Source organism: Scyliorhinus torazame, chromosome 7 (assembly GCF_047496885.1).
Source record: "Scyliorhinus torazame isolate Kashiwa2021f chromosome 7, sScyTor2.1, whole genome shotgun sequence".
NCBI lineage: Eukaryota > Metazoa > Chordata > Chondrichthyes > Carcharhiniformes > Scyliorhinidae > Scyliorhinus > Scyliorhinus torazame.
In genome coordinates this window covers 99679093-99694308 of record NC_092713.1, presented here as the reverse complement: position 1 = coordinate 99694308, position 15216 = coordinate 99679093, and the positions used below count along the sequence as shown (strand labels likewise).

At 48.8% G+C, this 15216-nt stretch overlaps 1 protein-coding gene across 4 annotated transcripts in view; it reads left to right on the top strand.

Annotated features, from left to right (window-relative positions):
- ror1 (receptor tyrosine kinase-like orphan receptor 1) overlaps nt 1–15216 on the top strand; it is a 439534-nt gene that overhangs the window by 400553 nt on the left and 23765 nt on the right. For all 4 annotated transcript variants that reach the window (XM_072511138.1, XM_072511137.1, XM_072511139.1 and 1 more), the window contains 4 exons: nt 3744–3871; nt 5369–5686; nt 7177–7422; nt 11855–12057. In XM_072511138.1, the coding sequence (XP_072367239.1) occupies nt 3744–3871; nt 5369–5686; nt 7177–7422; nt 11855–12057 (895 nt within the window). The remainder of the gene's footprint in view (nt 1–3743; nt 3872–5368; nt 5687–7176; nt 7423–11854; nt 12058–15216) is intronic.

Below are 15216 nucleotides of genomic sequence, written 5' to 3'. Positions count from 1 at the left end.
TTATTGGAATTTTGTGGTCGGCTTTTCCCAAGATTTGTAGGTTATTATAAGGATATTACATAAATACAGAGTTCATGAAAGTCACTCCTAAAATGTCTTCAGCTCTGATGGTAGCAATGTGAATCGCATGGCTGAAGCAGCTAGTTTAGATGCTGCCGCCAAGCACAAATCAATCTAGCGAGGTATAATTACTAATTACATTGTACATATATTTACAGTGGTGCTTTTCAAGCTTTTCTTGTTGGGAACCAATGCCTTTTTAACAGCAGTGTGAGCCACCCACTGGAAACACTGCCAACGTTGCAGGAAATTATATTTATTATATTTAGAATGGTTTCAGTATGGAAGAGAAAAACCACACCAAAAACAAAAAGAAATTTAAAGACTTCAGAGGTCCCATGATCCACTGGTGGATTTCTTGGGATTCTGGAGTTGCCAGCTTGAAAATTGGTACGGCATTGGCCGCTAAGGTATAGTGAATGTGTCACTAATGCTCTTAATGCAAATACAGTTCACTGACAGCAGAGCTGTTTAATGTCCTCACCACCATCTTCCCATCTCCACCCGATTAAGTCTATTGATGGCTTATCTCTCCCACCATCAAATAAAGCCCTAAAGTGGGCAATTAATGCCCATTTAAAGGCCTCATCTTAATGCCACTGTTATTAACCCATCAGCGGGTGGGGTGCCTCACCCATGCAGGGAACATGACAGGCACACCTTAGCAGAGTTGCTTGCAGCCCTGGGGTGGAGCTCAGGGAAGTTTCTTGTTCAAAGGCGCTCAGGACATCACTGCAGGTGTTCCTCAGGAGTGCGCCCTAGGACCAACCATCCTGAACTGCTTCATCAATTACTTGCCTTCCATCAGAAAGTGGGGATGTTCGCTGATGGTTGTATAATGTTCAGCACTATTTGCAACTCCGCAGACACTTAAGCAGTCCATGCCCATGTTCAAGGGACCCAGTATCAGTTAGGGGGAGAACATGCTTCGAGCCAACCCCTGCCCTTGCTGCTGACCCCACTACTCTCGGGTGGGTGTAGTGCCCAGCAACAGGCATCACCTCCTCAGTGGAGATGCTAGTCAATAGAACTGCCAGCCTTTGATTGGCTGACAGCAGTCAGCAGACAGGATTTCCACCCTCTGGGTCCTCAAACGTGGCATAGGCCTGCCACTGTCCAGTTAAATGCCTGAGAGGCACTTAATTCAGCAGGCTTTCCCTGAAAGTAATGACGAAGGACTCTCACCACTTTCCAACCAGTGGGAAACCCCGATCTCCTCCTTTAAATACTCCTGTAGCAGTGCCTGGGATATTAAGACCCCTTACTCCATAACTTGCCAATTCTTCATCGCAGCTGCACGACTGAGAAGAGTCATTGAGCAAAGACAAGGGTCGGTATTTGATGGAGGTGATGTGGGACTCACCTGCCAGCTTTCCAGTTTGCAAGAGTCCTCTGTTGCCTCTTTTAGGGACCCACCATATTAAGCGCACTTAACAACCACAATGGGCCTTCCCTAGGATCTAGGTCCCCAGGAGGCAGAAGTCCCCCCAAGAGAGAGCTGCCAGACAATCAGAGGTCGGTAGCTCTATTGACCGACAGCACCACTGGGAAGGTCGTGGCTGCTACAGTTACAACACCCACCCAAGGCCTTGACTCATCGCTGGATCCCAGACCATGAGTGAGTGATGGTGGAAGGGATTTTCAGGAGGAGTTCGCAGTGGGGGAGGTGGGAGGAGAGGGGGGGGGGGAGTTTGGGGCACAGCAGAGGCAGGAGGTGTGGCTTTCAGCAGGCTCTCCCTTACCAATATCAGGTCCTTCCCTTCGATACCAGGTCCTATACTTATCAATGGCAGGCCCCTCAATCAAGCCATGAATGGCTTTGAACGAGGAGCACCCTGCCCCCCAAATGGACCATGCAAGCAACCCCACATGGTTTACTTGTCAAGCTCCATGCATGGTGAGCACCCCCTCCCGGCCCCTACGTTAATACAGCAGGACGAGGCCCTTGAGTGACCATTAATTTGCCATGAGTCTCCCTGCCACAAACTTACTCAAGGTGGAATCAGGAAGACCATGGGTTCCCACCCGTGAACAAACTCTCCAGAGGGAAAGGTATAACATTTAACTCAAGATATTTTGTCACAAGGAGGAGGAAAGATTAGCAAAATTTAATCACTCTTATGCCGCCTTGCCCTTGCATCTAGACTGGACCAACTCCTAGACTCCAATCCACGTGGCAGTGCACAAAGATGAAAACATGTTTCCCAACCAGGTTCAGAACTACAGCTGAAAGACAAAGGAGGAAAGAAATAGTAACAAAGCAATAGATTTAATAGATTGCACAACAGAATTAGATGGACCAGTTTTTGCTTTAGAATGTAATCTGAATATTGTAATTTTCCAATCCTAGTTGGTAAAGGATAGAGCACTAAGCTGTACAGATCTGGAAAATCTTGAACTTTGATCTGTATGCAGTTAGCTGATCCTCACCGAGCAAGTAATCAAAGTATTCCATGTAACCACATTGCAGGGTATTCCTTGGTGCAAATGGCCCGGCATAATGTATTCATCTAATAAGCCATTGCAAACTCAACACTGGCACATATAACGTTCTTTTAGGAAAAATGATTGCCCTTTCTTTTATTTTCTCTGCAGTCGGTCATGTCATTCACCGACCTTCCAACCTGAATGTATATATCTTTAGAACTCAACATTATCATTGGCCCAGGGGGAATAACAAGGGTCAGGATATTTGTTGGTGATTGAAATCCAATGGTCCCCAAAAGGAGAGAAAAACATCTTGAGCTTAGGTAGCACTTTATTATGTCTCTAAGAATTTGTCTCAAAATGGTTCACACATGTTCCTTCCAGTCCACTCTATTAATTATTTCAACAAACACAGCAACCAAACTGCACAAAGCATGATCTCTCAAACCATAATGCTATATAGTCAGTTGGTGTTTGATGATGTTGGCCAAGATACTGGGAGACTCCCCTGCCATTGGATCTTTAATGTTCACCAAACAGGCAGACAGGACTCCGTTTAATTACTCGCCCAAAGAGTAACACCTCTGACAAGGCAGCATATCAGCTTGGATTATGGCTGAAATCTTCCATCCTCCGTCACGGCGAGGATTTTCCGGTGTCGCTTGAAACGGAATGGTGTTTTGAGCTGGAATGCCAAATGCTCCACTCTCGCTCACAACGGGGCCCGCCCTGGACGAGAATGAAGAATCTCTCTCGCTCCCCCCCCCCCCCCCCCCCCCCCTTCCGCCCCCACCAATGTGTTGATTCCTTGGGAGTGGTCCCAATGGATAGGATTCGGCTTGGCTGTGATAGTCTGTTTATACCCACTGTATGGATACACTCGTGAAGAATTGTCACTTGTGTGTGAAGGATGCCAGTGCTTGTGCTGTACCTGCATTAGAATTAGAGACATCGAGAGGTGGAAAGAATAATTAGTAAGAAATAGATTATCACTAATACTGTGAGCATAAAGCACTGAAGGACTTAGTTTTTTTTTGTGTCAGCTGAAAGAGCTAAAATTAGAAATTCACTGAAGGCCTTTGTTTTTTCAATAACTTAATTTTTTCAAGATGTTCTTGGATGGTTTTTGAATATTGCAACAAGAAAGGGTTTGAAATTGGTAAAGATGTTTCTAACAGTGGCCTCTAGTGGTCATCATGATTTAAACAAACGCTTCAAAATGTGACTGGGCTGTTGCCTTTCCTTTCACTCTATAGAGTTATGTTTGAAGAAGATGGCTTTTGTCAGCCGTACAGGGGTATTGCCTGTGCAAGGTTCATCGCAAACAGTAGCATATATGTGGATTCGCTCCAGATGCAAGGGGAAATTGAAAATCAAATCACAGGTATGCAATGTGAATGATGAGCTATTCCTGCATTTGTGCTTTGATTAAGGGGCCGCATGCTCTCACGCTGTGGTCACACTGAAATTTAGAAGCTTTTATGCAGTTAGTAAATTATGGGTTCCGTCTCTGGGATTTGCCAAGTTGGATGAAGTGCTGATTCATAGGGCCACATGGTTCCATAGACATTCGTCACCTTCCAATATCCTGCTCAAGAGGCCATTCGAAATGTGTGAACCGATACATTGTTCAACCATGGTAAATGAGTATTGCGGACAGGTCCAACTTGCTAATGCAACCTGATATCCAAAGATGCATATTTTCCAACCAGTTTTATTGAGGAGACATCAGAAGCCGTCTTGCTATTCCATTTGAGATTAGATAGCACGAAGAACAATACAGCACAGGAATAGGCCCTTCTGCCTGCCAAAACTGTACCGGTCATGATACCACCCTTGGCCAAAACCAAATACCCATCCTACCCATAAATTTGTCAAGATGCGTTTTGAACGCCGTTAATATATCTGCTTCCACAACCTCCCCCGGCAGCACGTTCCAGGCACTCACCACCCTCTATGTAAAAAAACCTGCCTCGCACATCTCCTCTGAACTTTGCCCCACGGACCTTAAACCTATGCCGCATGGTGACTGACCCCTCCACCGTGGGAAAGAGTGCCTGCCCATCTACTCTATCATGCCCCTCATAATCTTGAGAACCTCTATCAGGTCACCCCTCAACCTCCGTCGTTCTAATGAAAACAGTCCGAGTCTATTCAGCCGCTTCGCATAGCTAACACCCTCCAGGACAGGCAACTTCCTGGTAAACCTCTTCTGCACCATCTCCAAAGCCTCCACATCTTTCTGATAGTGTGGCAACCAGAATTGTGTGCAATATTCCAAGTGCAGCCTAACTAAGATTCTATACAGCTGTAGCATGGCTTGCCAGTTTTTCTACACAATGCCGCGTCCAATGAAGACAAGCATTCCATGTGCTTTCTTGACTATCTTGTCCACTTGTGTTGCTACTTACAAAAATCTGTGGACCTGCAGGTCCAGATCTCTCTGACTTTCTATATTCCTCAAGAGTTTTGCATTTACTGTATATTTCCCCTCTATGTTAGGCCTACCAAAATGCATAACCTCACATAGCTCAGCACTGACTTGAATTGAAATTGGGACCTCCAGATCCTTGGTGTTTAGGCAATGAATTTATCCACTAACCTATCAGAGGATCTCTGGGACATTTAAAGGGCAGAGTTCTTTACAGTTAACTAATTATCCTAGAATATTTTTCTTGTGAAGCAGTGTCTCTTGTAAGTTCATCTAATGATACGTGTTGATGTAATTAGTTGAAGAACCTCTGTAATTTTGATTGTCCTCCATAGTTAAGTTGAGCTGAGTCAAGTAGTTTTATCCGATATAATTATTGCTACTGGATTGCAAAATTGGAACAATTTCAATCTCTAAGCAATTTAATAATCTTGCTCATTTACCCCATAGCTGCTTTCACCATGATTGGAACCTCAAATCACCTAACAGATCGTTGTTCCCAGTTTGCCATCCCCTCGCTGTGCCATTTTGCTTTTCCTTACTGCGATGATACCTCGTCAGTACCCAAACCTCGTGACCTTTGCAGAGATGAGTGTGAGATCCTGGAAAATGACCTTTGCAAGACAGAATATATTTTTGCCAGGTCAAATCCTTTGATCCTAATGAGATTGAAGCTGCCAAACTGTGAAGATCTCCCCATGCCAGACAGTCCAGAGGCGGCAAACTGCATGCGCATCGGAATACCTATGGCTGAACCCATCAATAAGAGTAAGTAAGGACGTGTTCTTCAACTGCCAGCAGTTTGAGAGGTGTCTCTGGATTTTGATTTTTACATTCTTTTCACTGAAGGCAGTATCTGGCGCCCAGGATAATTCCACGAGTGTCAATAATTATTTCCTTCCAGTGGTTGTTCTTCATGAATTAACTCTTCCACCAGGGGGCTGCTACAGCTACACCTGACTCTGTTGTATGAATGGACACCAGATATGCTGCCAATAGTGGCATTGCAATCAGCACCTGAAATCCTGGTTAATTTATTTCCCCTCATCTCTACCCAGGACAATCTTTAATCCAGGGTAATAACCTCTGTGCCATTGCCTACGCTGAGGTCAATTAACTCAGAAGAGACCTTGGGACAGTGCCGGTGTGCATTGCTCAGGATAGAGGATGGTGCAATTAGCTACTAAACAACGGGGAAGTCACAATCAGCTTTCATGGCCAACTGGCTTGCTAAATAGAGATGAAACCTGAAGGAAAATATGGAGCTACATTCAAACAAGGAAAGATATTGTTGCATTCCTGCAGTTTTCCTTGGTTAATATAAAATTGGCTATTGACAGGCTCAAGTACTATGTTTTCTTTCTCACCCATTTTCTCCCTTCCTAAAATGCTTTAATTCCATGCTGGGATATGGTTTCATAGGCAACAGTTGGACACCATTATTCATAGATTATCAGAGAATTTACAGTGCAGAAGGAGTCAACAAGTTATTTGACCACAAGGGGCATCACAGCTGAGCCCAATTCTTTGTTTATCCAACATCTAGATGCATGTCTTTCCAGTAGGGATTGCTGTAATGATATCGAGAGTATGAACCCCAGCTCATTTGCCTGTTCCTAAACCAGGGCCGCTGCGGCCAGTTTAGTGCTCCACAGGTGGCTCTGGCTGAGTTCAGCTCACTCACTTAACACAAATTAGGAACAGAACCTGGAATGTTTCTAGTTTATGACTTGGGTACTTGCTAGGAAACTTAATTCATCCATCAAGAAAACTCCTCATTTTCAAAAATCTTTTTTTGCTAAATGGTATTTCTGAAAGGGGTGCTGATTGGTTGGCAAGCTGATTATGATTGGCTGAGGCATTGCCATGGAAATAATTTAAAATAATCAGCCAAAATTGTAACATGGTTCAGTTGCACTTACTAGCAATGACATACATTCACAAGCAGAGACCATTCTCTGCAAACAATAGGAATATGTTCAAACCTTGTGCCTTTTTTGAATTACCTGGGAACTTGGGGAACCAATAATTCCCCATTGCTTTCTCCATGGCAAGGCCTTGGTCAATCAGAATTGGCTTGACAACCAATCAGCACTCGTTTCTGCTATAGTATAAATTGCCGTGATTGTTTGAAATTTGGCATTCTTGTGTTTGTCCTGATGACAAAAAGTTTAATTGTGTCTCCTTTCAGCAATGTTCAAGCTCGGTGCTACCAAGTGACTGTTTCTGTACTGTGTTTCTTTTCCGCCCTCCAACAGATCACAAATGTTTTAATATTAGCGGTATTGATTATCGGGGCACCGTGAGTGTAACCAAATCAGGCCGACAGTGTCAGCCATGGAACTCTCAGTATCCACACAGTCATTCTTACACTTCAGTTAAATATCCTGAACTCAATGGAGGCCACTCATATTGCCGGAACCCAGGAAATCACAAGGATGCTCCGTGGTGCTTTACCCTGGATGAATCAGTGAAATTGGAGTTGTGTGAAATTCCACTATGTGGTAAGCAATATCTCTTGATATTTTGATAGAGGGACGAGATGTAAAGCATTGGGTCAGTATACTGTACTTTTACAGAAATACCAGTGAGGGTCAAAATCCGCAGTTCAGGACAATAACAAGATTCCAAAGGCAGGCGAGAAGTCAAAACAACAAGTAGTGGTCAGGCAATACAATGTCTGGACTTTCAGAACCTTGTATGAGGAAGAAAAGCTGAGGATGAGCGAGTGTTCCACACTATTCGGGGCTCTGGGAAAGCAAAATGTGGAGTGGTACAGGGAATATGCAATGAGCCACAATAGTCTGCAGGATAGTGGGCGCGATTCTCCACTCCCGCGCCGGTTGGGAGAATTGCCTGGGTCGCCAAAATTTCCCGTGACGTCGATCCGACGCCCTCCCGCGATTCTCCCAAGCGATGAGAACGGCCCAATCGAGTTCCGCGCTGCGCAGGCCAGAGAATCGCCCGAGACACCCAAAATGGCGATTCTCCACCACCCCCGCTATTCTCAGGCCCGGATGGGCTGAGCGGCCAGGCCAAAATGGCGGGTTCCCCCCGGCGCCGTCCACACCTGGTCGCTGCCGGCGGGAACGCTGGGGGGGCAGCCTGCGGGGGGGTGGGGGTCCTGCACCCGGGGGGGGCCTCAAATGGGGTCTGGCCGTCCTCTCTCAAGGAGGACCTCCTTTCTTCCACAGCCCCGCAAGATCTGTCTGACATCTTCTTGCGGGGCGGACTCGGAGAGGACGGCAACCACGCATGCGTGGGTGACGCCAGTTATGCGGCGCCGGCCGTGTCGTGTATGCAGCGCCGCCTTTATGTGCTGACAAGGCCTGGCGCGTGTAAATGACGCGGCCCCGCTCCAAACCCATTATCGGGCCCTGAATCGGTCGGGATAGGGGCCGTTTCGCGCCGTTGTGAATCTCAACGGCGTTCACGACGGCGTGGATACTTCGGCGTGGGAGTGGAGAATCCCGCCCAGTATCTTCGACATGCAGGAGGAATAATGGAGGAAAGTTTGGCAATTGCCATATACGTTTTGATGAAATAGAGACAGACAAAAGAAAAATTTAACAGAGAAAGTAGGTGCAAAAAAGATCACCTGTTGAGCTTTTTCTGAAAGTGCACCTTAAAATTGAGGTACACTAGATCCTCAGTAATATCCATAATCATACTGCCTCTGAATCAGGGGCGGGATTCTCCGCAATCGGCGCGATGTCCGCCGACCGGCGCCATAAACGGCGCAAATCAGTCCGGCATCGCGCTGCCCCAAAGGTGCGGACTTCTCCGCATCTTGGGGGGCCGAGCCCTCACCTTGAGGGGCTAGGCCCGCGCCGGACTGATTTCCGTCCCGCCAGCTGGCAGGAAAGGCCTTCGGTGCCCCGCCAGCTGGCGCAGAAATGACTTTGCCGTGCGGCGCATGCACGGGAGCGTCAGCGGCTGCTCTCGGCATCCCCGCGCATGCGCAGTGGAGGGGGTCTCTTCCGCCTCCACCATAGTGGAGACCATGGCGAAGGCGGAAGGAAAAGAGTGCCCCCACGGCACAGGCCCGCCCGCGGATCGGTGGGCCCCGATCGCGGGCCAGGCCACCAGGGGGGCACCCCCTGTGGTCAGATCGCCCCGCAGTCCCCCCCCCCAGGACCCCGGAGCCCGCCCGCGCCACCTTGTCCCGCCGGTAAGAGAGGTGGTTTGATTCTCGCCAGCGGGACAGGCAGTCCAACAGCGGGACTTGGGCCCATCGCGGGCCGGAGAATCGCCGGGAGGGGGCCCGCCAACCGGCGCGGCGCGATTCCCGCCCCTGCCGAATATCCGGTGCCGGAGAATTCGTCAACCGGCAAGGGCGGGATTCACGCCAGCCCCCGGCGATTCTCCGCCCCGGCGTGGGGGGCGGAGAATCCCGCCCTCGGTCACTGTTGAAAGTCGGTAGTTACTGGGCGGGATTCAGCGACCCTCCACTCCGAAATCGCAATCGGCGCGGGGGCGGAAAATGGGTGTTGACGCCGAAATCCAGCGCGACGCCGCTGGCCAGAGAATCGCACGCACGCTGTCTACGCAGCACGGGTAGGGGGCCATTCACAGAGGCCCCCTCCCCCCCCAGCGATTCTCCGACGAAAACTGGCCGAGTTCCCGACAGCAATGGTTCTAACCACGTTTTGCCTGTCGTGAACAGCCAGTGGCGGCTACGGAGTCAGTCTGCGGCCACCCTCGTGGGGGGGGGGGGGGGGGGGGGGGGGGGGCTCTTGGACGGCCAGGCTAGCGATCAGGAGCCAGTGATCCGCAGGCGCACATGATCTAGGCGGGGGGGGCCTATATTTTCGGGATCGGTCCGCGGTGTGAGCCGCCATGTTGCATGGGGCGGCTGCCAAAAGCCGCCCCCGTGTGCATGCGCAGACTCCTGACCGGAAGTGCAGGGGCCCGTATCCGCAGCCAGAGCTGCAAGGAGTTCTCCGGGGCCCTGATAGGCCCCTTCAGGTAGGAGAATCACTCTGGACTTTCTTCAGGAAAGTCCAGAGTGAAACGCCTGCGTTTTGACTCTGGAGTGGGGACATAGCCCCATTATTGGAGAATCCCGCCCACTGTGTTTTACTGTAGAGAAAACTATTTTATAACTGCAATATGTTGTACTTTTATTGAAATGCACTGTGCTTAAAATAACGTAACTTGTACTTTATTATTGAGGTGTATGATGCTCAATAAGGTGGTATTGTGTTTTGTAACATTGGTGGAATGTTAAAGTTCACTATAGGTTATAGTACTAAAAAAGCAAGAAATTTTATTCCACCAGCAAATTTTCTTACTTATATTGTCTTTTTGTTGAAGGATTAAGGAGTTGGTGTTGATTTTTGTTACTATGGTACTTATGTGCTGAAGTCCTGTAGAAATGTGGGGCGCGATCTACTGGCCGCATCGTGCCCAACCGGGAGCGTGGCATGGCCGCTAGATGCCGGGTGAGGCCTCCCGCAGCCACGATGCCTCACAGGATCTACCCAAGTCCAACATGGCGGCGTGACCAGAATCCCGCCCACAATGGGTAGGATCAGGCCGCGCTCACTTAATTAGGTTTTAAACCTACATAAGTGTACATACCCAAGTTCCACCAGCCTCCCGGGATCTACCGGCCTCCCCAGGGAGGCCAGGGCTGGGCGCCATTCAATACTGGCCCACACAAATGTGGACCAGGCGGAACGGCACCAGAGGGATCTCCTGGGTCATCGGAGAGCCCTAGGTGGTAAGGGATAGGACAGGGTGGCCCCCTGGCCCTCTCCCTGGAATGTGGGCACCTTGGCACTGCTGGACTGACATCATGGCATTCCCAAGGTGCCCAGGTGGCACCACAAAGCCAGCGGGACCACTCTCGGTGGCACTTCCAAGGGTCAGGGCCATGCCCATGAAAGGAGGTGGAGGGGGTATGAAGGGTGGGGGTACAGGACAGGTATTTAGGGGCCTCTAATAATAATAATAATCGCTTATTGTAGGCTTCGTTGAAGTTACTGTGAAAGCTGGGAGGTAGGGGGGGGGTGAAAGATAGGAGTCCTGGAAAGGAGGGCCTGAAGAGGGGGTCCCTCATGGTCCTCATAGCTGGCTGTCCTCAGCGGTGGAGTGGGGTGGGGGGGAGGGGGGGACAGTGTTTTATGTGCATTGGGGTGACATTGCCCGTGGATGCCCCAATCTCTGAAGAGTCGGTCTGTCCAGCGATTTCAGCACCCCTGTTGCGAAAATAATTCTAAGTGTGGACCAAACTCCCCAAGGCCCCAAAAGGTGCCAAAGCGTGGTTAGATAGTGGTGGGGACTCGCCGACAGAGCCAGGGAGAAACTCCCAGCAAAACCCACCACAAATGACACTTGGAAACCTTTCCGTTGCATCACGCCCGTGGTGTTGTACTCTTGAAGCCCGATGGAGTGTTGTTTTTTTCTTACCTTTGTTGGTTGTACATTTGTTAACAATGTGCCAACTTTGACTTGGTGGGAGCACTCTTGCCTCCATATCAGTAGGTTGGCAATTTCAAAAAACAATCCAGAGATGTAAGCACATAAACTAGACTGACTTCAGTAACATTCTGAAGGATTGCTGGACTGTTTGATGTGCCATCTATTGGCAGAGACAAACTGCGACCTTGGCTATCCCTAGAGGTGGATATAAATAATTCCATTGAACTCTTTGAAGAAGGGCAGGGGAATTATCCTGGTGTCCTTGCCAGCAAACAGCATCACTTAAACAAGTTATATGGTCATTGATCTGATTGTTATTTGTGGGATGTTGGTTGCGCACAAATGGGTTGCTGCATTTTACTGAATTACAACTTTGTTGGCTGTGGAACACGCTGGCATTCCCCATGTTGTGAAAGGTGCTGCAGGAATGAATGTTCTTCCTCACTGCGATATGCTGTGCTGTGTCTTATTATTAATGGACTAAGATTTTTTTATTTCTTTGCAAACCAGACTCCAAAGAAACCAACAAGATGGAGATTCTTTACATTCTGGTCCCTAGTGTGACAATTCCCCTGGCAATTGCTCTTTTGTTCTTCTTCATCTGTATTTGTCGTAATAATCAAAAGTCATCAACACCAGTTATCCAACGACAGCCAAAACCTGTACGAGGGCAAAATGTTGAAATGTCCATGCTGAATGCATACAAACCGAAGGTAAGAAATGGTTGTTTTGTGTTATTATTTCTCCCATCCCGATTATGCTTTAGGAATTTCTTTATATCCATGTTGTAAGTTCTTTATGCAGCAATGTTGCATCAGCAATGCAGTGAAAGCTCTGGGGAAGGATTTTAGGCACACAGTAGAAGTTCCACCAGCACAGCCTGACTTGGGCAACATCTCAGCCAACGGCAGGACCCAGAAAGGCATCTTCCTGGCAATGGCCAATTAATTGGGTCTGCTTGCTCAATCAGAGGACTGGAAACTCAGCAGTGCCACCATTAAAGGTGGCCATTGTTGAGAATGCAGCTGCAGAATGGTGGCTGGTATCATCAAGAATGGTAAGTGGGGTTGCGGGACACCAAGCCCAGGCAGGCAGGCTACAATAATCATGTGTTGGGTTGATGGACTTGAGGCACAGGGGGCCACCATTGTGAGCCATAGCGCACCAAAAAGAAAGGGCATCCCCTTATTTCCACACACATGCCCTCACCCAGCACCCCAAACCTTTACCCATCACCTCCACCGGGAGGTTGTCAGGAATCGTTGGGGGGGTTTCCTCCCCCACACACACACACGCACACACACACACACACACACACATGCCATGTGCAAAATGCCTGCAAAGGCAGAACATAGCCTTTGGCTGGCCACTTAAGTGGTTCAGTTGTGTTCCCGGTGGGAGGCATTTTTGCTGCTGGCAAATTGGTATAGTGGCGGGAAGATGTTGCGCCTCCCTCAATGCCTTCCTGTACCATTTTGCAAGCCTTCACTCCTCCCAACCCATCCCGATGATTCTGATAAAATTCCAGTTGATGCACAGGTTTCTGTTGTACCACAAAGAAAACAACCCTGAGGAGTTTTCCTCCCGTCACTGAGTTGTAATCAACATCTATTACATGCACTACATTTAACATGCATTCCCTCCATGGTTGACACTCGTAAGTGAGGCATACATGGGTTTTGGACCCATTTTCCTGTGCCAAATGCTGTGGGGATTATTTTGCCAAAGTATGGAAGTGGGCAGGAAATAGGTACAGTGCTGCCAAAACTAGCCTCTTTGCAAGTTCAGATTTAGCACACAATTTTGGTCCTAATTGCTGATTGCCATAATTTGAACTTGTATGGAGGTGCTAACCAAAAACCCTGCAGGTTTAGCTCTAAGGTGCTGATAAAACACAATTTTTGTGGACTACCATATGTGCGCTCCTCATGCCTACTGATGCCAAAAGGTGTAGGGAGCGCTGACTGGCACACAGTGGCATATTTCAGAATGGCTCAGGAGCTAAGGGAGTGAGCACAGGTTCTGGAGATCCTGGTGGAGGAGTCCAGAAGAGAGGGATATCCTGTGCCCATGGTGGGAGGGATGCCACCTCGATCTCCTCATTCGCCTGTCCCTTTCTCATGCAGCACCTGCTGCTGCTCTGAATACCCACATGCCCTCCTCCCATTCCTTATCTAGGCCAAAGGGAAACCCCGAGCAAGATACCAATGACTATGCACTCCCTTTCTCCCGGTGACTCCTGCAAGGTGTCCAATAAGGTGGAGTAGCACAGCACTTAGTCTTTTTAGGTGAAGTCCTCAAAAGAATTTCCGGAATAAATCTTGCTCGACTATTGGCGAAGTCTTGGCAAAATGTCCCAGAAAGACTCCTGCTGTGTTACAGACGTCCTCTTCACTGCTCCAGCAGCAATGACCATAAAATGGTGAGTATCACTTTAAGTGGTGAGTATCTCTTTAAATAGAGCTTGCAATCAAAATCAATGCTGTGTTTATTCACAAACAGTTGGGCGCTGTTTAGAGAGGGCATTAGTTGAAGTATTAACCATTAAATGCCATTCAGCCTCTTTAGTGAGTGTTCGAGGACATTTTAAGTGGCAATCAATTGTTTCATGAGTCTCTGAACAACCCTTCTGACTTGACGTCATTGACTTTGACTCCTTTGCTAAGAAGGCGTCATGCACTAAACATGGGCTAAACTGACGTTTCAGCTTAAGACCCTATCTTGGCCACCTCTTCATTTTTTAGCTCTTCAAGTATTTCATGAAAATTATTCCATGTGTTTATTGCAAATAAAGTTACAAGATTATCATGTGACCACTAGAGGGCAATATTTGCACTGATACACTGAAAATCTTGATTTATGACAGTGTTGTCCAATAGGATTTCAGTGCTCACCAAATGTGTTGCGATCATATTCCCACTTGACATGGAATATGTGCAGTTTAAAACAAAGACACAGGGCGGGATTCTCCGACCCTCCGCGCCGAAATCGTGCTCGGCGGGCGGAGAATTACCCAAAATCGGACTGGAGAATCGCCGCCATTCGCGCGCGCGATCGACGCGGCGTCAGTCAGGGGTCGTTGGAAAAGCCCCCCCCGGCGATTCTCCACGCTCGACAGGCCGAGTGCTCGCCGAGTCCCGCCGGCGTGGTTCTAATGTGGTTCCAACCAGCGGGAACTCGGAGTCGCGGCAGATGTGGGCATTAGGGTGGGGGGGCGTGGGGATCGGACACAGGGGGGGGCCTCGACGACAGGCAGGCCCGCGATCAGGGGCCACCGATCAACGGGCCATCGCGATTCGGGAGTGCCCTATCTTCCTCCGTGTGGGCCCGCTGTGTGGTCCGCCATGTCGGCGGCGCCCGCGCTGTGGTGGGCCACTGCGCGCATGCGCGAACCCACTTGCATGCGTGGCTGCGCGGTCTGTCCAGCAGGGCCCGCCGGAAGCCAGAACTGTGGGATGCCGCCGGAGGCCTGCCAGGCCTCTGGAGAATGGGGAAATCACCCCGGACTTTCGAGGAAAAAGTCCAGAGTGATTCTCGCCTGTTTTCCGGCAGGTAGAGGGATTTAGTTCCCCAAAGCGAGAATCCCGCCCCCCATCTTTTGAAATTAGGTTTTAAACCATTGATCAAGACTAATACACTCGTTAGCAGGGCCTGGAGAACAGCTTCGAAAGGGCTTGGCAATCTCTTGGTTCTGCAAAGCAAGCCTGTTGCACCCACCCGCAAAGGGTGGTGACAATCTGCTAACTGAAGTGTTCTGTTTCTGACAGCGTGCTGCAGTTTGTTTCAAGAAAAGCAAATGTTTTTGAGAGTAAAATGTCTCAACTTTATCAGAATTGAGGTGTTACAAGTCTCTGGGGAAGGGAAGAGATCGA